General features: G+C 45.4%; 1 protein-coding gene across 4 annotated transcripts in view; it reads left to right on the top strand.

Annotated features, from left to right (window-relative positions):
• The window catches only part of arhgap27l (Rho GTPase activating protein 27, like), a 186,665-nt gene that overhangs the window by 18,428 nt on the left and 143,614 nt on the right, over positions 1-24,623 (top strand). For 3 of the 4 annotated variants that reach the window (XM_039740600.1, XM_039740599.1, XM_039740602.1), the window contains exon 2: positions 19,066-19,988. In XM_039740600.1, the coding sequence (XP_039596534.1) occupies positions 19,122-19,988 (867 nt within the window). In that variant the 5' untranslated portion in view covers positions 19,066-19,121. The remainder of the gene's footprint in view (positions 1-19,065; positions 19,989-24,623) is intronic. The other variant, XM_039740601.1, reaches the window with a different exon arrangement.

Below are 24,623 nucleotides of genomic sequence, written 5' to 3'. Positions count from 1 at the left end.
CTACTTTGAGGTTTTACTCGTAATCAGGATGGAGGTGTACCCCTTGGTGATACTTGACCACTTCATTGAGTGTGGTGTGTGGTGATTGGTCAAAAGGCTCCTTCTCATTACAGGCCCATTGGCACAGACCCCAGAACACCCTTGATGGTAGATCCACTGCCGATTATAGTTAACTAAATGCTGCCCAAAAAAAACTTGCCACCCTACATGACTGGCTAGTTTTCCTGTATGTAAGAGCTGGCCCTGGTGGCTGTACATGAGAAGGAGATGCCACACACACTTGGCACTCACATTAAATGGTCTCAACTTAGTATTAAATAGGCAGGCAAATGTGGGAACCAAATGTCCTACCATAGTAGGGTTAAAGGGTACCACGGGGTCAGGAGGGTTAGTAACTGTCTATAAATATTGTATGACTTATATTTGTGTACAATTGACTAACAGAAATGCAGTATGCACAGCTGATCAGCAGCTCTAGTCAGGGTATGCTGGACTGAAGTAGTGAGAGTTCAGCCTGAGACTGAAGGGGTATCTCTTATATTAGCAGGCAGATTAGTCCATAGCTTTGGGGTCCTGTAGTAGGGTTAAAGCAACACGCTGTTGTAGAATTTTCCCCAAGGTACCAACAGGGTACACGTGGTCATCGGGTTTTTCAAAGCCCACAAAGCTCGGGCTTAGCAAACTGACGTATTCCCTCCCTGCTCCTCAACCAGGAAGGAATCCACTTTGCTCTTCCTGGATCTGATCTTCACCTATCAGGTCAGGTCAGGTTGGGGGGCATGCACTGGTGCAGCCTGCCCCACCACACGACAAAACAGCTTGGGATCCCAGTTGGCAACCCCTCAAGCAAACACGCAGTCCAGTCCCACCTTCTGGAAATGACTGTCTACCTGCTGCAGCCAGGTGTTATGTGGATGTCCCCTTGGCCTGGTCCAGCTGCTCAGGCCCTCAAAAATGTAGGTCATGTGAGCCGGATCACCCTGTAGTGCCGTAACTGACGCCCCCTCACAATGCAGGTCATGTGCCTCATCCGGGACTCCATGAGCAACACAAAGTCAAACCAGCGGGACCCAAGGATTCTCCGAAGAGACACACATGAAGGAGTCAGCTATCAAACAATAGTTTTTATTCTGATCCCCAGCCTAAGCTTCCTCAGGAAGGCTGAGGAGGAGTGGGACTCCTCAGTATCAGGAACACACCCTTTAATGTCCCTTTAAAAAATAGGAAGCACCGACTCACCATCCCAGGCACGGTCTTCCATGCAAAATTGAAGAATCACACTAAACAAAACACTGCCATGATATTCGGTGCTCTGAGGATTTCCAGCCTGAGCTCACCCACGCAGCGCTGATTGCCAGTGCAGATCCCTAGCCTCAGCAACGCTTTGAGCCATTCGAATAGGAAGTGTTCTCCATGTGATTTAATTGAATGTATAATAATAACGTTCTCACAGTATTAACATTCTGCCTCAGGTTTGCTGGAGTACCAGACTAGAACTGCACAGCTCCTATAAAAGAAAATCATTGAGACATAAATACGCGCAGATAAATACTATACATGTGTTCTCTAATCTGTCCGAAGATTCTAGGGGTCCAGGGCCCATCCCAGAAGTGCTGGGCACAAAGATAGAAAGAACTCTGGAGATGGCGGAGTTACAGTGCAGGACACACACACACACACACCCGACACTCGCACGGAGGCCATCTTAGAGTTGCTAACTAACCCAACCGGCACCGTGTTTGGGCATAGAGTAGGGCAAGAAGACTGGAGCACCTGGAGAACAAGTCACACCGACAAACGGAGAACATACAGACTTCACATGGACCGTAAACCAGGTGTGGGATTCCAGCCCAGGACACTTGATCCTTCAGGTCCTGTGCCAACATGTCACCCGGTAATGAACACCTGCTCATCATACCAAAACCAACCTAAAAGCCGCCATGTTTAATAAAGCACCATGTTAAAACAAGGGTGAGCAGGTATGGATATCGCTTGCTGCCATGCTGTCACTGTGACCTCCCTGTTGGAGGATGTGTCTGGTGTTGTCATTAAATCAGTCCGCTATTAGTTAATGGTAGTCAAAGTGTTTAAAAAGGTTGATCTGGGCCTTCAGTGTCGGCTCACCCACCGGCCTACCTAAGGTCAAGTCATCTCAGATCGCAGGAATCGTCAGGTAGAGGAGTCCTTTCACCGGATTGGCTGGCCTGGCCTGGCCCTGACTCAGCTGTGGGACAGCCAATAGGAGGAGGCGGCTTGATGGCCGAGGTCTCCAGGACTCTGAACAAATCCAAATCATATTACGTGATCTCATCTCCTGTTGAATTCTGCTCTGTATTTGTAATATTTCTATTGTTCTATTATATTGTATTGAGGATGACTTGTGTTCTGTTCTGCGTATCGTGTTGTATTGACCCCTTTGTTTTTGATACCCGCTGCATGCCTAACCTACCTGGAAAAGGGTCGCTCTTTGAACTGACTTTCCCGAGGTTTCTTTCCCTATAAGAGTTTTTCCTTGTCTTCTTAGAGAGTCGAGGCCGGGGGGCTGTCAAGAGGCAGGGCCTGTTAAAGACCATTGTGGCACTCCTCGTGTGATTTTGGGCTAATCAAAAATGAAATTGTATTGTGTTGTTTTCAGTGATCTACCACTGTATCTTCAGGCAACTTCTGCCATTAGCCGAAAGTCTGATTTCCTCCTTTCTTGTCTGCAGTCTGTGGATTTCAAAGCAACTAATCATGTGGTGTTATCCTACGAGACGTGTGTCCCATTCAACTTCCTCAAAAGGTTCTGTGATATTTGCTTACTCTTTGATTTGCCCTCGCGGTGATTTCTTTTAATATGCCAACCATTTTTTTTTTGTTTGTTTTTTTTATTTATTTTTTTTAATGGACGAAGAGGGGTGATTTTCCATAAATGAGGCCATCAGGGTTCTGCCCAGTGTGGTTAGGACTTTGAATTAAAAGACGTGTCTTACAGAAATGCCATGCAGTGAGTCAAAGCACTCAAGATGGTTCATTAGCCTCGTTTACAAAGCAACAGGAGCAGTTACAGCGAATATCAGACGGGCTCACTGTACTGTACGTCATTTTAATCCAGTGGTGTGAATTCTGAAATAAATCAACAGGAAGTCTAATGGCGTAGAATGTTAAATCACAACTCAGACAGGACTCTGGCACTGATCCCCCGTGGCTCAGGTTAGCACCCTCCCATCTTGAAGCTCAGTTTTTATTAGGGCCGCTTCCCTTAGGTAAGATGATCAGATTCTAAATCCAGCCCTGCACCAACACGTTGTAACAAATTGCTTTTCTTGTCGTGCTTTTTTTAGCGTCACTGCTAGCCGCAGCCACCGGGGTATTTTGGTTATACGAGTTGAATGGATTGACTGAACTTCGCTCTTCACCTGATGGCGCTAATACAGCCGTGGCCAGAGGTTTGGAGAATGACCCCAGTGTCGGTTTTCACAAAGTTTACTTCTTCATTCTTTTTAGATCTTTCGGTCCGATGTTTCTCTGGTCCACTGAAGTAGAATGACAAGCAGTTCACAAGTTTCAAAGGCTTTAATTGACAGTGACATGAAGTTTATGCACAGAGTCCATATTTGCAGTGTTGGCCCTTCTTTCTTTTTCAAGACCGCTGCAATTCACCCTGGCAGGCTGGCAATCAACTTCTGGGCCCAATCCTGACTGATGGCAGCCCATTCTTGCATCATCAATGCTTGGAGTTTGTCAGAGTTGGTGGGTTTTTCTTTGTCCACCCGCCTCTTGACCACATGTTCTCAAATGGGATTAAAGGTCTGGGGAGTTTCCTGGCCATGGACCCCAACTTTTCATGTTTTGCTCCCTGAGTCACTTAGTTCTCACTTTTGCCTTACGGCCCGGTGCTCCATCATGTTGGTCACCAGACTGTTCTTAGATGGTTGGGAGAAGTTACTCTTGGAGGATGTTTTGCTCCCATTTAACGGATTTAGATTGGGGTTTTTCTAGAATTTGCTTGAACATTCCGGTTTATTTTGTGACTTCTCTCATCGTGCTAAGAATCAGAGTTTGCTTGCAGGAGCGATATATTCGCGCTAATTCGAAACAGAGGCTGCAGACCGAGGGGTGGGGGAAGCGTGACGTTAGGAGTAGGGAGCCGGGTGGGGCCTCAGGAGTAGGGAGCCGGGCGGGGCCTCAGGAGTAGGGAGCCGGGCGGGGCCTCAGGAGTAGGGAGCCAGGCGGGGCCTCAGGAGTAGGGAGCCAGGCGGGGCCCTCCTCATTGCCCTGTTTCACTACTGCGTGGGCGGAGCCACGGGGGATGGCTAGTCTCTCTCTCTCTCTCTCTCTCTATATATATATATAAAATCCAGTGTCTGTCTGTCTGTCCACCCACTTTCCGCAAGAGAACGGATTTAGATCTTTTTTTTCTAAAATTTTGCTTGAACATTCCAGTTGATTTTGTGACTTCTCTCATCGTGCTAAGAATCATAGTTCGCTTGCAGGAATGATATATTCACACTAATCTGAGACAGAGGCTGCAGGTTGAGGGGAGGTGGAAGCGTGACGTCAGGAGTAGGGAGCCGGGCAGGGACCTCCTCACTCACGTGCCATCCTCCGTTTGAGTCGCTCTACCTCTCGCCACATTTTGGAGCATACCTTGCCTCCTTAGCGGGCGATACCTGTTTGTTTGTTGATTTTTAAAGTTTGACCTGTTTCACAACTACATGGGTGGAGCTGCTGGGGACAGCTAGTATATATATAAAATCCAGCGTCTGTTTGGTTTTCAAAAGGGAACTTTTTAATGTATTTAGATCGGGTTTTTTTTCTAGAATTTGCTTGAACATTCTCGTTGATTTTGCGACTTCTCTTGTCACACTGAGTATCAGAGTTCAGTTGCAGGTTTGATATTTTCCTGTTAATCCGCGACAGAGGCTGCAAGCCTAGGGGAGGAGGAAGTGTGATGTCAGGAGTAGGGAGCTGGGCGGGGCCCTCCTCATTACCCTGTTTCACTACTGTCTCTCTCTCTCTCTGTCTCTCTCCTCTCTCTCTCTGTCTCTCTGCTCTCTCTCTGTCTCTCTGCTCCCTCTCTCTGTCTCTCTCTCTCTCTCTCTCTGCTCTCTCTCTCTCTGTCTCTCTCTCTCTCTCTCTCTCTCTCTCTCTCTCTCTCTCTCTGTCTCTCCTCTCTCTCTCTCTCTCTCTCTCTCTCTCTCTCTCTCCTCTCTCTCTCTCTCTCTCTCTTCTCTCTCTCCTCTCTCTCTCTGCTCTCTCTCTGTCTCTCTCTCTCTCTCTCTCTCTCTCTCTCTCTCTCTGCTCTCTCTCTCTCTCTCTCTCTCTCTCTCTCTCTCTCTCTCTCTCTCTCTCTCTCTCTCTCTCTCTCTCTCTCTCTCTCTCTCTCTCTCTCTCTCTCTCTCTCTCTTTCTCTCTCTCTCTCTATATATATATATATAAAATCCAGTGTCTGTCTGTCTGTCCGTCTGTCCACTTTCCACGAGAGAACGGATTTAGATCTTTATTTTTTTTTTTTTGTATAATTTTTTTCTATTATTTTCTTGAACTTTCCAGTATATTTTGCGACTTCTTTCATCGCACTAAGTATCAGAGATTTGTGCCAAATTTGAGTGAGCAGCTGCATGCCAAGGGGAAGGGGAAATGGCCGGGGTCCTCCTCAGTCGCACGCCAGCCTCCGTTCGAGTTTCTGTACCTCTGGCCATGTTTTGCAGCGCACCTCGCCTCTGCTCAGCTAGCGATACCTGTTTGTTTGTTCATTTTTAAGGTCTGACCTGTTTCATTACTACACGGAAGAAGCCACGGCGGATGGCTAGTATATATATAAAATCCAACTGATTTTCATGAGAGAACTACTTAACGGATTTAGATGTTTTTTTTTTTTTTTTCTAGAATTTGCTTGAACATTCCGGTTGATTTTGCGACTTCTCTCGTCACGCTAAGTATCAGAGTTCGCTCACGGTGACAAATTATTTGCAATTATCCAAGAGAGCGATGCAGGAGGCCGAGGGGAGAGAGGACGTCTCAATAGCTACAATGCCACTATGTCTCGTCATTTTTGCTTTGCACCCTCTCTAGCTTTAGATCTCCGATTTTCGTCCGATCTCGATGTTTTAGGGTCCCCTGATACTGAAAACATCGATATCTCGATGACGTGTGTGTGTGTGTGTTACAGTTTCTTGAGGACCGTCTCGATCTAAAACGGCTGGACGGGAAAAAAGACCAAACTCAAAAACTGAAGCCTGTCATAAGACGACGATGTGCTGATTAGTTTTTGAGCCAAAATGTTCAAGAAAAAGAGGCGCTCGAGAGGACCCCTCAAATACTGGAATTGTACAATGAATTATGAATTCTTCTCATCACTTGCTATCGTAATGACCAATGTTATGATCAGAAAGATCGCCATCAGAGCAGTAAATAATGACTGAAATGTTAGAGAAGAGTTCAGGTCCCTCGGTCCCCGGGGCACAAGGCCTACTGACGCTCACATCCAATTTGTTTTTTTGTTTGTTTTTTAAAAGAAAACTGTAAAGACAAATAATGAAGTAATCAGAAGCTGAATCATCGTACTATAATAAGGCAGTCCACTCAAAACACACCAAAGGAACGTCGGCCTGCTGTTCAACGTGCCGCTGACTACCATTTCGTGACTCATGGTGAGTGTGTCCCGTTCCACTGACTCATAACTCCGTGTCAAAGAATTCTTGAGACGCACTGCCGTGATGATTGCTTGCTTGTTGTTTTGAGTCATTTTGCTTTGTGGCTCGACTGTACACGAGGTCTTTTCACTGTGCTGGCAGGTAAAAACGTTGTGGCCACTAAGGTGTGCCCCAGAGCCCTGAACACCACCTAACCACCTGAGCCACAAATGCAGGATTAGGTGACGTTGTTTTATTAATTAGCAATAACTCGGTGGGTTTACTTCCAAGTATTCACCGAATTTATGTTCTTGGTCACCACCATCCACTACTCCGCAGCGAGCGTTGTCCTCGTCCTCCCGATTCTGACTCTCTAAGTGAAGGGAGACCCTTCCTTTCACATTGGGCTCATGGGTACTGCCAGTGCCATGGCATCACACGACGGAGGCAATTCCGGGGGCATACAGATGTTGCCCTACACAGGGAGGTCCTGTCCCAGCTGTCTTTCCTGGTGGCACCCAAGGACGGAGACGGCAGGACCAGATCTGCAACCCTGTGGGTGTCTAACCTGGGGGCCAAGCCAGAGGAGCACTGCCATCCTTGGTGCCTGGGGATGAAGCTCTTGATAAAAGTGTCTCCCCCAGTCCATCCCTCATCTGTTCACCTTGTGGACGCTAGGGGTCGCTGTTGCCCCTTTAAACCCAACAGACAGACTCCCGGGACAAGGGTTGAAAGCAACAAGAAGCATTTTAATATTTTGTCTTCTTGAAACACCACAGACACAAATGAACAGGCAAGTAACAAGCACAATGCTCTTCTATTTCTCTTCCACACCTCCCAGCAAGTGTTGCCCTATGACTCCAGCTCGCTTGCTGGGTCTTCAGAAGTCCTTTTTATAGTCCTCGACCCCAAAGTGCTTCTGTCCTTCCGTTCACGTGACTTGCTAGCACTTCCAGGTCAGAAGGACAACTCAAGTTTTCTTCAGCCTGTGCAGTACTGGGCTATGGGTGAGACGTGACTCCCCAGGTTCTTTTCCAGCGTACCCAGCAGGGCTGTGGTATTAAACTACATGTCCCATAGTGCCCTGCGGGAAGTCATGCAGTCCAGGGAAGCTGCCATCTGGCGTCTTGGGGGAAATAGTGTCACAAAGAGTTTGTCGTCTCCCATCCTGGAAAGAGTACTGTGAGAGGCTGATGGATGAAGAGAACGAGAGAGAGAAGAGGTTGGATGATGTGGAGATAGCGAATCAGGAAGTGCAACGGATTAGCAAGGAGGAAGTAAGGACAGCGATGAAGAGGATAAAGAATGGAAAGGCCGTTGGTCCAGATGACATACAGTACAGGCCAAAAGTTTCGACCCACCTCGTCATTCAATGTGTTTTCTTTATTTTCATGGTAGATTCTCACTGAAGGCATCAAAACTCTGAATGAACACACGTGGAGTTACGTACTTAACAAAAAAAGGTGAAATAACTGAAAACATGTTTTTATATTCTAGTTTCTTCAAAATAGCCGCCCTTTGCTCTGATTACTGCTTTGCACACTCTTGGCATTCTCTCGATGAGCTTCAACAGGTAGTCACCTGAAATGGTTTTCACTTCACAGGTGTGCCTTATCAGGGTTATTTAGTGGAATTTCTTGCTTTATCAATGGGGTTGTGTTGTGCAGAAGTCAGGTTAGTTGGACGATCATTTATTTTTCAACAGGACAATGACCCCAAACACACCTCCAGGCTGTCTAAGGGCTATTTGACCAAGAAGGAGAGTGATGGAGTGCTGGAAATGGTCATGAAAATCAAGAAACACATTGAATGAGGAGGTGGGTCCAAACTTTTGGCCTGGACTGTACCTGAGGAAGCATGGAGGTGTTTAGGAGAGATGGCAGTGGAGTTTTTATTGGAATCTGGGAAAGTGAGAGGATGCCTGAGGAGTGGAGAAGAAGTGGACTGGTGGGCCGATATTTAAGAAAAAGGGGGATGTGTAGGACTGCAGTAACTACAGGGGGATAAAACTGATGAGCCACAGCATGAAGTTATGGGACAGAGCAGTGGAAGCTCAGTTAAGAAGTGAGGTGATGATTAGTGAGCAGCAGGATGGTTTCATGCCAAGAAAGAGCACCGCAGATGTGATGTTTGCTCTGAGGATGTTGATGGAGAAGTTTAGAGAAGAACAGAAGGAGTTGCATTGCGTCTTTGTGGACCTGAAGAAAGAAAATGACAGGGTGACTGAGAGGAGTTGTGGTATTGTATGAGTGTAAGAGTGGCACAGGATATGTAGAAGGGAAGTGTGACTGTGGTGAGGTCTGCGGTGGGAGTGACGGAGGTGGGATTACATCAGGGATCGGCCCTGAGCCCTTTCTTATCTCCAATGGTGATGGACAGGTTGACAGACGAGATTAGACAGGAGTCCCCGTGGACTGTGATGTCTGCTGATGACATTATGATCTGTAGTGATAGTAGGGAGCAGGCTGAGGAGACCCTGGAGAGGTGGAGATATGAGAGGAGATGAATGAAGGTCAGTAGGACCACTGAGACAGAATACATGTGTGTGAATGAGAGGGAGGTCAGCGGAATGGTGAGGATGAGGGGAATAGAGTTGGTGAAGGTGGAGGAGATTAAATACTTGGGATCAACAGCACAGAGTAATGGGGAGTGTGGAAGAGAAGTGAAGAAGAGAGTGCAGGCAGGGTGGAGAAGAGTGTCAGGAGTGATTGGTGACAGACGGGTATCAGCAAGAGTGACAGGGAAGGTCTACAGGACGGTAGTGAGCCCAGTTATGTTATATGAGCTGGAGACGGTGGCACAGGAGACAGAGCTGGAGGTGGCAGAGTTAAAGATGGCAAGATTTGCATTGGGTGTGACGAGGATGGACAGGATTAGAAATGAGGACATTAGAGGGTCAGCTCAGGTGGGGCAGTTGGGAGACAAAGTCAGAGAGGTAAGATTGTGTTGGTTTGGACATGTGCAGAGGAAAGATGCTGGGTATACTGGGAGAAAGATGCTAAGGATGGATCTGCCAGGCAAGAGGAGAAGAGGAAGGCCTTAGAGAAGGTTTACGGATGTGGTGAGAGAGGACATGCAGGTGATGAGGGTGACAGAACAAGATGCAGAGGACATAAAGATATGGAAGAAGATGATCCGCTGTGGCGACACCTAATGGGAGCAGCTGAAAGGAGAAGAACAGAATCATCCTCCATCCCAGTCTTTCCATGAAAAGGGTCACACTGTGTCCATAGCAGTGTTGAGGTTTCAATTATCATGTCAGTGTGGTGGGCAGCACGGTGGCACAGTGATAGCGCTGCTGCCTCGCAGTTAAGAGACCCTTAAGGGTTCGCTTCCCAGTTCCTCCCTGCGTGGAGTTTGCATGTTCTCCCCGTGTCTGATATGGATTTCCTCCGGGCGCTCCGGTTTCCTTCCACTGTCTAAAGACATGCAGGTTAGGTGGATTGGTGATTCTAAATTGTCCCGAGTGTGCTTGGTGTGTGGGTGTGTTTGTGTGTGTCCTGCGGTGGGTTGGCACCCTACCCAGGATTGGTTCCTGCCTTGTGCGCTGTGTTGGCTGGGATTGGCTCCAGCAGACCCCTGTGACCCTGTGTTCGGATTCAACGGGTTACAAAATGGATGGATGGATGTCAATGTGGTCGGCTCATTGTGTTCAGCCACAGTCTTGGTGTTATGGCCTCTTAGCAGGGATGTCATAGTCAGACGTCCGCCACTTTCTCAGTTAGTAACCCACTGTTGCTGCTGGTGATGGGTCAGCCATCTTTTGCCTGAATTTTAAGTGACGTGCCGTTTGACGTTCAGAATTCTTCATTTGTTTCTTCTTCCTTAATCGGTTACCGGGGCGCCACAGTCCACTCCTGGAAGGCCACCATTTTCACGCTGTCCAGTTTCCTGAACAGGCAGCGTGGCGCAGTGGTTAAGAGTTTGGTCTTCAGTGGATTGAAATCCCATTACTGACACCACTCTGTAACGCTAAGCAAGTCACTTGTCCAGTTGGGGGAAAAAGAAATGGACTGGATTGTATCTGAGATGATGATGATGATGATGCAATTCGCCTTAGATTAAAGGGTCAAGTTAATAATCTGTCTAATTCTAATACACAGTGTTTCTTCTGCCAGTCGAGTATTAATTAAATGCCAGTTCTTGCTGTTAATGAAACGGGTGATTTAACTCTTAAGTGCCCCTCATTCTGCTACCCCAGACTGTTGATTTTCGTTACGTCCTGACGGCACCATCACAATATCGTACTGACCGGAACACATCGATGTTTCTCAACACTTCACGACCGTCTTTTGTTATCGAGATGCACGAGTGACCCGAGGGTTCAAATGGTTTAAAGGTCGGCTGATCATGTGTTGGCTCCCATTGCATCTCATTTCTGTTTGGCTGTTGGTTGAAGGAAAACGGAAACAATTTAAAGTTCTGTATCCTAAAAGTCAGGCCAATTACAATTAAAATACGTCTGTTCAGTTAGCAGCAGCAGCAGCAGCACAATGTCCACTCTGTGATGTCACCATGATATTACACAACTTCAGCAAATTCAATTAGATAAACTTTATTAATCCCAGGGGGAAATTCAAATGCATAGGGTAGCAGAAACGTAAAAAAAGCAAGAATACAGACTACCAGGAACAGACAATACAGAAACTCAATCAATCGATCAATAAATCAATCAATAAAAATAAATTTAACAAGTACGTCTGGAGGAAACATTGAATTGCCTGATAGCAGTGTGCAGAAAAGACCCCCAGAGGTACTCCGCAGCACACCGTGGTGGAATAAACCTGGTACAGTACTGCAAGAGAGCGCCACCTGGAGGGGATTTTTCATTATGGCACCCAAGTTTTGCCATCATCCACATTTCCACAGCAACTTCCAGTATGTCCAGGGTTCACCTTGTAATGACACCGGGTTCCCTGATAAGATTTTTCAGATATTGTGCTTCTTTTATGCTCAGGTTGCTTTGCCAGGAGACCACAGCGTAGAACGCCACCCTGGCCACTGTGGTCTGCTAAAACATTTCCAGCAAGTTGCTACAAACATCAAAAGATTTGAGTCTCCTTAGCAAGTCCAGTCTGCTCAGGACCTCCTTGTACAGCACCACTGTGTTATCGGACCAGTCCTGTTTGTTGTTTATGTGATCCCCCAGGTGCCTGTTGCTCTGCCCCACTTCCACGTCCTCCCCCTGAATGGTGACTGGTCTCAGAGGCTTCTTGGCATGATAATGATCGAGCACCCATTACGTAATCCACCTTAATAAAAGGAACAGTGTCTCTGTATCTGTGTGTCTTTCTGGCCACTAAGTTTCTGTCATTCCAACACATGGCACATCGCAAACATTTGTAGTATTAAAATGCATTGTATGTGGCATTCCAACACATGGCACATCGCAAACATTTGTAGTATTAAAATGCATTGTACATTCTGCATTCCAACACATGGCACATCACAAACATTTGTAGAATTAAAATGCATTGTACATTCTGCATTCCAACACATGGCACATCACAAACATTTGTAGAATTAAAATGCATTGTACATTCTGCATTCCAACACATGGCACATCACAAACATTTGTAGTAGTAAAATGCATTGTATTTGGCATTCCACCCAGTGGTACATCACAAACATTAACACTGGTTTTACAAATCGCATACCAAATAGAATATAATGCAGACATATGCATTCCATTTGTCATTCAGTCAACAGTTAGTGCGTCACAAATATTTGTTAATAATGCATTTTATTAGTAGAAATGTTTGTGATGTGCCATGTGTTGGAATGACAAATGCAATGCATTTTCTTACTACAGTAGCTGTGCTACCTGTCTAAGATTAATTGAAATCTAAGTTATCAGTGAAGACCTCAGCGTTAACGTTTGCAGCACACTGTTCATGTTTGTGATACGCCGTCAGTTTGAATGACAAATGTAATGCGTTTTATTACTAAAATGTATGTGATGCCCCATCTTTTGGAGTGATGGACCTAGTGACCAGAGAGACACTTATCCTTTTATTAAGGTGGATGCATTACAAAATACATTCCAGTAGATGCTGCCCTGCAAATGCTGCATGGAGATCTGCATTGATTTCTCAGATGTCAACCCATCTTAGACAGTAGCACAGCTAGTTAGTAATAATAATGCACTCAAAGTCACATTCATTACAATCGTACATGTAGTACTTAAATCTTTTAACCTGTGTTTGACTATATTTGGATGTTTGCCTGTTTTTAATATTAGTATCTGAACCCTAATCCACATTAATAAAAGGAGAATTGTCTGTGTGTCTGTGTGTCCATCCAGTTGCTACATCTCTGTTATGTGACATTTCGCATGGGATTTGTAAAAGAAGTGCTAATGGTTGTGATGCACCATTTGTTGGAATGAAAAATGTTATTATTTCACCGACTACAATACTTTGGTATGGAATTCATAAAAGCAGTGCTAATGTTTGGGATGTGACCATCAGTTGAAATGAAAAAAAAAAAAAGATTAATTTTTTTTTGTCACTACACGCGTTACAGAACACATTCCAATTGTTGGTGCACTGCAAACGTTAACCCTGAGGGCTTTGTCAATGATTGATATTTCAAACTGGTGGCAATGCTAGTAAATTCTTAAAGCAGTGTGCCAGCCTGTGGAGTTGCACTCCCACCGCACACCCTATAAGACTTTAAAAGTTGACATCCTTTAGATTGGACAGAGGCGCTTAAAGCTCAAGAAAACATGCGGAGACGAATGAGATTTTGTGAGCGCGATAGTAGTACTAGGGTGTTGTACCGTGTTAGCCATTATGGATGTAATGAGAAGTCAAGTGAAATGACCACCTTTATTGGCCAACTAAAAATATTACAGCATGCCAGCTTTCGAGACAACTCACCCCTTCTCCAGGCAAGACGTTGTAGTCAGGGTTGCATCTTGCCTGAAGAAGGGGCCTGAGTCGCCTGGAAAGCTGGCATATTGTAATCTTTTTTTAGTTAGCCAATAAAAGGTGTCATTTTGCTTGACTTGTCATATTTGTCAATCCCTTAAATGGTACGCCGTGTTACAAGCAGGTGACGCTTTGGGGAAAGAAGGTTTCCTGTTCGGTTTTACTTGCGAGTAAATGCACTTTAGTGTGCCGAGATTGCCTCGTATGTGACGATCCTGCGAGTGTCTGCTGCGCCGCTCGGCCGTCACAAGAGCACGCGCGCCAGGGGACGTGTTCTGCATTTCGCGACTCTCATCTCCCGACCTTCGTTAACACTTTTGCTAAAACTGGGACAGAGGGAATATTTGACTTTTTTTCCCCAGATGTGCGTGAACTGGGTTAAGATATTTCTGAGCCTCCTATGACAGCCTGTAGAGCTGAATGCGGTAAGTGACTCGAGTGTCCTGTCATGTGACGTGTGCTGTCGGGTTTAAAATATTGTGCTTTAACGTGCGTTTATATTTTTGACAATGATCCTTGACTTAGCCTTACCTTAGCCTTGTTAAGTAGACGTTTTGGAAGTGAAATTTCAAAAGTATTTCAGACTTGTCTCTTTGACTCCCGACACAGGACGTAGCAGTGGACGGTCATTGTTCTTAAACGGAGCTGTGACCACAATAAAGGCGTCCTGCTGACCGGTTTCCGAGAGAAATTAAGTCACACGAACCGCGGCGATACTCATAGAGCTTACAGCTGTCTGCTTAGTGTACAGTACAGTAAAAACTGAAGGTGGCCATTGTCATCCAGTAGGGGTCGCTGCTGCCACCTTTTAATCACCGGTTGGCTCTGCTTTGACTCTGGGTAAAGGTAAATACCTTTAAAATGCCCTTTTTTATGAATAAGAACTGCGGTGAGTTGTCATAAAAAGAATATACAAACCACACACGAAGCACTATTTACTGAACACACGATCATTCACGCCTAACTTACTAATATGAATGCATTATTAATACAATCCAACTGTCACATCTCTAATCGTGAATAAAAAAAATATCAACTGTAAATTCCACATTCACGAAACAGCCAGGACACCCCAGACTTACTTAAAGCCACCCCACCGTCTAATTAACCCCTCCGCAAGATAAAGCTCTTCCCTGTCTTTCTCTCTCACACACACATCAGTTAAAAGCAAACTTCCCTTCTTTGATAAAAGGTTGGGATCCCCTCTTGGAATCTTGCAATCTATCCTTTAAATTTTATCCTCACTTTAAGACACACCAGCGTCCCGGAGGGTCTTACCTGTGACCTGCGTAAATAAAATAAAAAGAAATTTAAACGATCAGTTAAAAATAATAATAATTGACCAATCCTCGACACAGCCAGTTTTCTGTCGAACTTACACAACCTATCGAAATGTGTTTCTGCGCATGCCCAGTATACATTTATTCTAAAACTAGTCATGTTTTTACATAAATAAGTAAAAACAGATCCTACTAAAATTATTATTTGTCGTTTAAGACATTAGTAGCAAACGTTTCCAATACCTTAATCCGATGCCTTTCCCATTTTAATCTGTTTTTTAATGTCCACGATTGTTGTGATTGTAAGCTTCCTTTCCTCGTTACTCTCGGGCCTGTAGCGCCATCTCCTGGTCACAAAGTGATTGACGCAAAGTTTAATGTTGCAAAACGTCCCAGCGTGGCGTCTTGAAGTTGTCAGGATTAGCGAGTGTGAAACGTTTTGTTGAAGCGCTGGCTGAAAGTTGTCAAGCCGCTCCAGCTATGGTGGTTCAGTTTGGTATATTTAATTTGTTTTCATTCTGTTTAGCTTTATTTGATGCTTTGTCATGAAAAATCTTTTCACGTTGTTCCTCATAAATTATTGGGCCATTGTGTTGTACTGAATTGAGGATGGGTTATACCGTTCTTCCATTTTGCAGATCCACTTTATCTGTTCTGAGTTTAGGGTTAGCATGAGTCCGTCTCAAAAATAAAGGGAGAAGACACAAGTAAATTAAATGGCACAGAGATTTCATTTTTTTAATTGCAGAAACCCTCATTCTTATGATTGTGTTAAGACTGCCGGGGCATTTAGTAATAATAATAAATCTTTGCATCTAATAGCGCTTTTCTCACAACTCAATAGGAAAGCAGCAGTGTTGATGTTTTATTTATAAAGCACATTTAAACACAACACGTTGACAAAAGTGCTGCACAATAACACGGAATAAAAACCTTAGCATCCTAGGAGCTCTTAACCACACAGGGCATCATCTATCAAGTGCGCCCATTGCCTGAGGGTGTGCGGCTTCAAGACAGAACTGATTAGATACCAATGGACCCTTAGGAAACGACACATTGGGCATCATCAGCTACAGTGGTCTACCGAGGAATGGGGGCAGGAGGAGCAGGTGAAGTGACTTAGTACAGGGGCTGAGCCTCAATCAAACGCAACTGTATGAAACAGTAATGAATTAAAAGGACGCCGTTTACAGTGCAACCAGATCCACGTTCACCTGAGACACACACACACACACACTGCCCTGTTAAAGATAAATAGATGGATATGAAAGACACTTTATAATAGATAGATAGATGTGTAGGGCACTTTATAGTAGAGTGAAATGCACTATATAGTAGATAGAATGAAAGGCACTTCATGATAGATAGATAAATAGATATGTGAGTCGCTATATAATTGATAAATGGATATAAATGGCAATATAGATACCGTAGATGGATGTGAAACGCACTATATCACGGGTGACAAACTCCAGGCCTGGAGGGACGCAGTGGGTGCAGGTTTTCTTTCTACCCCTTTTCCCAATCGGTGTCCAGTTTTTACTTCTAATTAACTTCCTTTCCCTCTATTTTAATAGCCCCGTTTTTAAGGATTAAGTCTTCTGAATTGATTCTTTTCTTTATTAAATGACAGCCAAACAGAAATGAGACTTGAAACGAGCCAAAAGATAACCAGCTAAATTGGGGCTTCAAACTCCAACCAGTTCCTTAATGAGACGCTGATTCTTGCTGTTAATTAAACCCGTTATTCAATTCCATGGCTTGTTGCCACAGTAGACATTTCCAGAACTGTTGATATTCTGTTTTTTTCTAAGAACTCCTAAAATGTTTTGGTAACCTGAGGGATCGACCTTACTGAGACCTTCGTGTCTATTTTCAGATTTTGTTTGATGGGTACAGGTGAGCTGGTCATGTCCTGCTTGTTTTATGTCTCATTGCTGTCCGGCTGCTAAATAAGGAAAAAACAACTAAGGGGCCTGAGTCAAGCTAATTAAAGTGAAGGCTAAAGAAGGTAATTAGCATCAAAAACTGGTCACTAATTAAGAAGATGGTTAGAATGAAAACCTGCAGCCACTGTGGCCCTCCAGGACTGGAGTTCGACACCCCTGCACTATGTGATAGACGTGTAAGGCACTTTATAGTAGATGGATAGAGAGATATAGTGAAAGGCACTATATGATAGATAGATGAAATGAAAGGCTTTAAAGATAGATAGATACGGTCGTCTTCTTCTTCTTCTTTCCTCTTTGATCTCTGGCTGGCACTTGGTGTAGGTGATTTCCTAAGCCCATTTTGTTTTTGAGGCGTTTCCATACCTGGCGGTCAATATCCGCTGTTGTGGCATCATCAAGAGTGATTTGTTCATTCTTTATGTCTGCTTTGGCCTGTCTGATGCATATTTGGTGCATCTTTGGTGCCATTCTCCACTGCATGGGTCGCTTGCGCCAGAGGAGTTTGTGTGGTAAGCGGCTGTTATCCATTCTAGAGATGTGGCCAAACCACCGTAATTGTCGTTTCTGAACCTGCTGCTCCTTGAGTGTCAGATGGTGATCACATATCTACGTTAAATATCCTAATTTTGAAGGTGGTCGTGAAGCGAGACGTGTAGAATCTGGTGTAGGCAGTGTATTTGGAAGACCTGCAGTTTGGTCAGGTCCGATTTGAGTAGCGTCCAAGTTTCTGGCCCGTAGAGGAGGATCAGCAGGATCAGGGTCATCATCTTCATCGACTTTAGATCAGCGTTCAACTGCATTCACTGGCCTGCCGTAAGGGAAGACTAGAGACCGATCTCATCCCTCAGAAAGTGATGAAGCTTCGCCAGGCGAACTACTGAACATCCCGCCATCCAGTCAAGTACAGATCTGGAATGAGCTTTCCAAGGCATTTACATCCAAACTGGAGTCTGGCAGGGAGACGTGGTCTCTCCCCTGTTCTTTAACATCGGGATGGATTCCATAATAATAACAATAATAATAATACATTTTATTTATATAGAGCCTTTCCCATGTTCAGAGAAAAATGAAAAAAGCCTTTTCAAATCAGATTCAGTGTTCACTGCTCCATACTGGCTGACGATGATGCCGAGGCCACAGATGACCTTTATGGTTTTGCATGTGTTGCCCAGCCATACAGACTTGGTATCAATGCAGTCGTACGACTATCGTTCAACTCCGCAGCACCCAACTTGTGCCAGTTCAAGAATTCAAATACCTGGGTTCATTTTTAATAAATTTGAACTTGATAAACGAGCGAGGTCTTGCAATACGAATAGTACGTATACACTTTGTCCGCAGAGCGTCACATAGGGATTGTGGGTAATCGTCTCCCATGTTCGTTCTCAGTCGGCATGCCTCACTCATATAGTCCACTTCTGTATGAGCGTCTGCTGTTTACTATAGCATGGTGACCACGTGTGTGTGTGTGTGTGTGTGTGTTGTAATGTCTGAGTCCCTGTCATGCACCCCAAAACACGAGGCTGAGTCTCAGTACTTTAGCAAAACCAACTTTAGTCAGCGTGAAACAGGAACAGCGCAGTTATTTATTGTAGCGGGATCTGCCGCTCTCCTACACACAGCCACACTAATCAGGTGACCAGGTTAGTGGCCAAGTAATTCTGCGCCCTTGCATTTATAGATAGATAGATCGATATTTTATTAATCCCAAGGGGAAATTCACAACATTTGTAATGTTTATAATGTTCCTTGCATCACCCATCGATGGCAGGCGTTTATTGCCTGACCGCAATCTTTTCTGATTCTCTTTTACGGCGAACTGCTACAGTGCTGGGAGCCTGTAGTTGCTTCGGGACGCTCGCGTGTTGTCCCGTTGGTGGGAATCCTAAAAGAATGTAGAAACCTTTCAGTGCGTAAAGCATTTTTTAAATTTTGTGTCCAAGTGTAGTGACTCTTCAGGCAAAAGCAACTGTCATTGGACAGAGTTTCCATAGTCGGTGAGACGTGACCCGTCCAGTCTCTGAGCACACAAGAGTTCAAAATGGCCTCTCGAAACAGTCCAGAATCTCTCACACGCTCGCTCCTAATGCTTATGGTGTAAACGTTTGAATTCATCGTTCAGCTTCGCCTTTCATCTCTCGTCACCTTTTGTGTTTCATTCTTTGCTCTCCTCTTTTTTTGTTCACTGTAATGTGTTCTCTTCCTTTTTCCGGTTCCTTTCCTTCTCTCTGAATTATTTACTGCGTTCTGCTCACTGACACTTCATTCTTCTTTTGATCCACAGCCGTCGAACCAGAGAATCGTCTCCTAAGAACTCGTCTCCGAAAGGCCGCAGCAGAGATGACGGCGCTTTACCACAAAGACTACGTGCTGGTGGAGTACGAGTTTCAGTACACCGGAAGAGATGGGGATCTGATTTCCATCAAGCCCAACGAGAGGTACATCCTCCTGTCCAGGACTAATGACCACTGGTGGCACGTGCAACGGGAGGACAACACCAAGCCCTTTTATGTTCCTGCCAAGTACGTCAAAGTGCTGCCCGCCCAGAAACAGCAAACTGTGGACCTCCAGCCTGCTCACGAGGACTTGACCTCCTTTGGTAGAAGGGAGCAAAAAACAGCCACCGATATTGGAAGTGAGCACGCCAGCGATGGGCAGGTCACCTTACGCGCTCACTTGAATGTCAAAGCCCACGAGAACCGCATGTCCACATTTGGTATCCCTCAGAACATTAACATGGGCCGGCACCGTTTGCCAAACAACGAATCTGTCATTGCACTGAAGCCCGTCACTTCTGACGCCAACCTGTCACCCCTTTGCTTGAAGGAGAAGGTGCCCCAGGAGAGCAAGCCTTACTCTGTTAAACGCCACAGCCTCGAGCCCACCATCCTCTCCGAGTCCAAAGAGCCCGTGGCCGAGCTGTACACACAGAGTGCCCGCGCCCGGGCAAGCTACAACCTGGAATTTCCCCCCACGATACAAGTGGCAGGCAGCGTTCGACCCTCCAGGTCCACTGGCAGTCTGCTTTTTGAACAAGCGGACCGAAATGCCAGCGTGCAGAAGGAGAATCAGCCTCCCTTGGGGACCTCCAAAGCGGGAAAGACGCGCATCAGCTCAGAAAGGATATGTGAGGCAGAGAACATTTACGAAACCATCCCAGACGTGCTGGACCTGCCGGCCAAGAGGAAGTCGACTGCTAAGGCAAGGGTAGGATCGGGGTTTTCATGAATGATCATTTATTAATGTAGGGGAGTCACTCGGTGTGCGTTAGTCACACATTCTGTGTTAGAAAGGAGCTGATTAATGTGCAGGGGTGTAGGAGGTTTAGCAGGCCACATGAATCTTTAACGTACAGTGTGTGAGTAACGGTTCATGACAGGAACATCCATCTATCCAACCCGCTATATCCTAACACAGGGCCACATGGTTCTGCTGGAGCCAATCCCAGCCAACACAGGGCGCAAGGCAGGAAACAAACCCCAGGCTGTGCGCCAGCCCACCACAGGGCAAAATGACAAGAACAGTTTGACTGATAACTGAGGTGTGCACAAAACCATCAAGCTGACCCTGGAGGTCAGTACAGTCAAAGCAACAGGAGGAACGTTTACAAAAAAAAATGCGTTTCCATCGATCCATTCACAATTAATAACTTCAATTTACAGTGCATCCGGAAGTATTCCCAGCGCATCACTTTTTCCACATTTTCTTATGTTACAGCCTTATTCCAAAATGGATTCAATTCATTTTTTTCCTCAGAATTCTACACACAACACCCCATAATGACAACGTGAAAAAAGTTTACTTGAGATTTTTGCAAATTTATTAAAAATAAAAAAACTGAGAAATCCCATGTCCATAAGTACTCACAGCCTTTGCTCAATACTTTGTCGATGCCCGTTTGGCAGCAATTCCAGCCTCAAGTCTTTTTGAATATGATGCCACAAGCTTGGCACACCTATCCTTGGGCAGTTTCGCCCATTCCTCTTGGCAGCACCTCTCAAGCTCCATCAGGTTGGATGGGAAGTGTCGGTGCACAGCCATTTTAAGATCTCCAGAGATGTTCAATCGGATTCAAGTCTGGCCACTCAAGGACATTCACGGAGTTGTCCTGAAGCCACTCCTTTGATATCTTGGCTGCTTAGGGTCGTTGTCCTGCTGAAAGATGAACCGTCGCCCCAGTCTGGTCCAAATAAAAATGGGAAACGCTAAGGAAGAAGGAGAAGGTCAGGTGCAATATGAAGCTATGTAATGTGTGTTGCAAGCCTGTGTAATTGTAAAATGTGACCACAAGATGGCAGTAAACCAGCATTCTTCTTTGAAAAGAGATGAATTGGAAGGTAACGAGAGACTGTATAGGGGGGCATAGGGACAGGGCATCTTAACAGCATCATAGGCCTCCGGGCAAAGTAGAGCACTAGGGCCAAAGACAGAAACATACACAGGCATCAGAAAAAAATGTGGGCCTCTATGCTCTTGGGGTCACCGGGCAACTGCCCAGCGTGCCCATGCATTAAGACGGCCCTGCATAGGCACACGGCTGGCAGCACCCTAAGTACTCACCGCTGCATTCATTTGTGCCTCCCGTCCAGATTCGTATAGTCGGATCAAGTGGCAGAACTGAACAGGCCCAGTATGGCTGTGGATGTCTGTGGGTATGTGCTCTGTGCCAGTCTGGCATTGAAACCATTTGTGGATTCTGTCTTGTATTATACATTTGATGACAAGTTATGCTCGGACCCCATTCTGCGCTCTAATGGACAGAGCGAGGTTCAGAAAACCGATGCTTGCATGGGAAACGGGAACTTTGCAGAAGACCAGCCACAGCTCAGTTTGTGGCAGCAGAAAAGTAGGACAATACTGGAACTGAGATAAAGACAGAGCAGAAGAGAACAATGACCTCCGTTTGGGGACTTTCATTACAAAATGCTGATAGTGACAGGGGTATGATCTACCCAAAGCCTGGAGAGGGGCTGTCAGTGGGCCCCCCAGGAAATTATGGCAGTTTACTTTGAACACAAATTCCATTCTCGACTTTTCTCAGGAAGTTTGTTGTAAGCAGCAGTCTCTTCAGAGTTAGTAAAAGCTCCGAGCCAGTGGCCAGAGTGTGAAGAGGAAGACGAAGCTCATTATTAATGTTGTTTGTGTGCCGGTGAGGAAGTTTGTCACGCTAGCCAACCCAGCTAATTTCCGGGATGCTCTTTTCTGTTGTTAGGCCTTACGGTGGCCGCTGGTGGGTTTATTGTTTGCCGTGGAGTATTTGCACTGTGGTACAGTAATTCTCAATGTGTTGCCTTATCAGAAGTGAAAAACAGAAAAAGGAGGAAAATTGTAAAGCAACAAATAAGTTTAACCAGAGATCACAAAACAAGAGAGAATTAAGAAATTGTCAATCTTTATAAAATATTAGTTACTAGCTGTCCCCCGCAGCTCCGCCCGCGTAGTAGTGAAACTTTAAAAATCAATACACAAACAGGTATCGCTAGCTAAGTGGAGGCAAGATACGCTGCAAAACATGGCCAGAGGTGGAGCAACTCGAACGGAGGCTGGTGCGTGAGTGAGGGCCCCGCCCACTTCCCCCTCTCCTCAGCCTGCAGCCGCTATCATGGATTCACGCAAATAATTCAAGCAAAGTTTGATATTTAGCGCGATGAGAGAAGTCGCAGATTCAGAAAAAAACAATTTAAATCCATTAAGGAGTTCTCTCGTGAAAAGCAAACAGACAGACAGACAGATGTTGGATTTTATATATATATATATATATATATATATATATACAGAGAGAGAGGCTATCCATCCCCTGTGGCTCCGCCCACACAGTAGTGAAACAGGTCAGTGAGGAGGGCCCTGCCTGACTCCCTACTCCTGAGGTCCCGCCTCCCTACTCCTGAGGCCCCGCCTGGCTACCTACTCCTGAGGTCCCGCCTCCCTACTCCTGAGGCCCCACCCAGTTACCTACTCCTGAGGTCCTGCCTGGCTACCTACTCCTGAGGCCCCGCCTGGCTACCTACTCCTGAGGTCCCGCTTCCCCACTCCTGAGGCCCCGCCTGGCTACCTACTTCTGACATCATGCTTCTCCCTCCCCTTGGCCCACAGCCTCTCTCTCAGATTAGTGCGAATATATCGCTCCTGCAAGCGAACTCTGATTCTTAGTGCGATGAGAGAAGTCGCAGAATCAACCGGAATGTTCAAGCAAATTCTAGAAAAAAAAAATCAGATCTAAATCCGTTAAGTAGACAGACATACAGACCCGACTTGAACGGACGCTGGCCCCTGCCTCCCCCTCGCCTCTCTCTTGGATTTGTGAGAATAAATCGGTGCCGCAAGCAAACTCTGATACTTCACACGATTAGAGAAGTCGCAAAATCAATCGGAATGTTCAAGCAAATTCTTGAAAAAAAAAAAAGATTTAATTCCGTTAAGTCGTTCTCTTGTAAAAAGCAGACAGACAGACAGAGGTTAGATTTTATATATAGAGAGATGTGTAAAAAGATTAAAGACATAACCTGCGGTAGGCTGGCTTCCTGCCTTGCGCCCTGTGTTTGCTGGGATTGGCTCCAGCAGACCCCCGTGACCCGGTGTTAGGAAATAGGGGGTTGGAAGATGACTGACTGACTGACAAGACATAACACATGAGTGGTTTGTAGGCGCAGCGGTTAGTTACTGTGCTAGGAAAGTAGGCTTGATATCCGGCCCAGTCCTTTTCGGTGTGCTGATTGCATTGTCTCCCGGTGCTCTCTGTTCCCATAATATTCCCAAGATGTGCATGTTAGGATAAGTGAGGACTCTAAACTGGCGTAGTGTGCATCGGTGTGGATATGTAGAAATATGTCCTGCGATTTTAAATATAAAGAGATTATATAATTAATATGTAAATATACAGTATATACACACAATACTCTGTGCTACACCATTTGTATGTAAATGTATTCTATAAATGAATGTTGTTGTTGTGTCTGTCTCTGTGCTCTCTATCATACACACAACACAGACTACTTTAGAACCCAAAAGTTTGACCCTGGGGGTCCCAGTGGGGTTTTTTTTGTTCCTGTATTCTCCAGTTTACCCACCAGTGCCACCTACTGGCTAAGAATAAGTGAAACATCCAAACAGACTGAAGTCAGGCTAGCAGGCGAAGTGCCCAGCGCTTAACATGACTTACCCTGTTAACACCGCATGCCACTTCTGTCTACCGTGATATAAAATGGAGTGTCAGGCGCTTTTACATGGGGGTGTCAGGAGAGGCTCGATCGAGAGTGGAAGTGCGGCGCAACACAAAGGAGAATCACAGGTTTGCTTTGTTGGCTTTTCTTCATACTTTGAGCACTACAAACTGTTCACTCACCTTGAACTAAGAAGAGGAGTCAGACATGATTGTCTTCTCAGTTAAAACCAAGCAGGGAGTTTCCACAACTCTGGAGTCCAATCAACCTAAAAAGAGCAAATTCTCGAACAGTTGATAGAGAGAGTAGTGTGGATGACGGGTGGGACAGCAAGCAATAACAACAGGGGTCCCCATTTAAAAACACAGAAACCTTTGCTTTCTTTCCTTAACCCCCTTTCTACAAATATGATCTGGCAACACCGGGTACTTCAGCTGGTGTAAAACCTATGAAATGCGCATTAGCGGCACAGCACACTTTGGTGAGTTTGAATGATGGGTATTAATCCGTAATTCAGCTACTCTGAATTTATAAAGGACAAAGACTGAATTGGATTAAGCAGGTTTGAGAATGGCAGGTTGTGCAAGAGCTGGGAGTCAAACCGATTACATTTAGAGATTTTACTGGGGTTTCTCACAAAGCATTTGAATGCCATGGCAGAGAAGGAGGCCGCTACTGGAGA

Source organism: Polypterus senegalus, chromosome 17 (assembly GCF_016835505.1).
Source record: "Polypterus senegalus isolate Bchr_013 chromosome 17, ASM1683550v1, whole genome shotgun sequence".
Lineage (NCBI taxonomy): Eukaryota > Metazoa > Chordata > Cladistia > Polypteriformes > Polypteridae > Polypterus > Polypterus senegalus.
The sequence above is the reverse complement of the archived record's forward strand: the minus strand, read 5'-3'. Positions and strand labels throughout refer to the sequence as shown.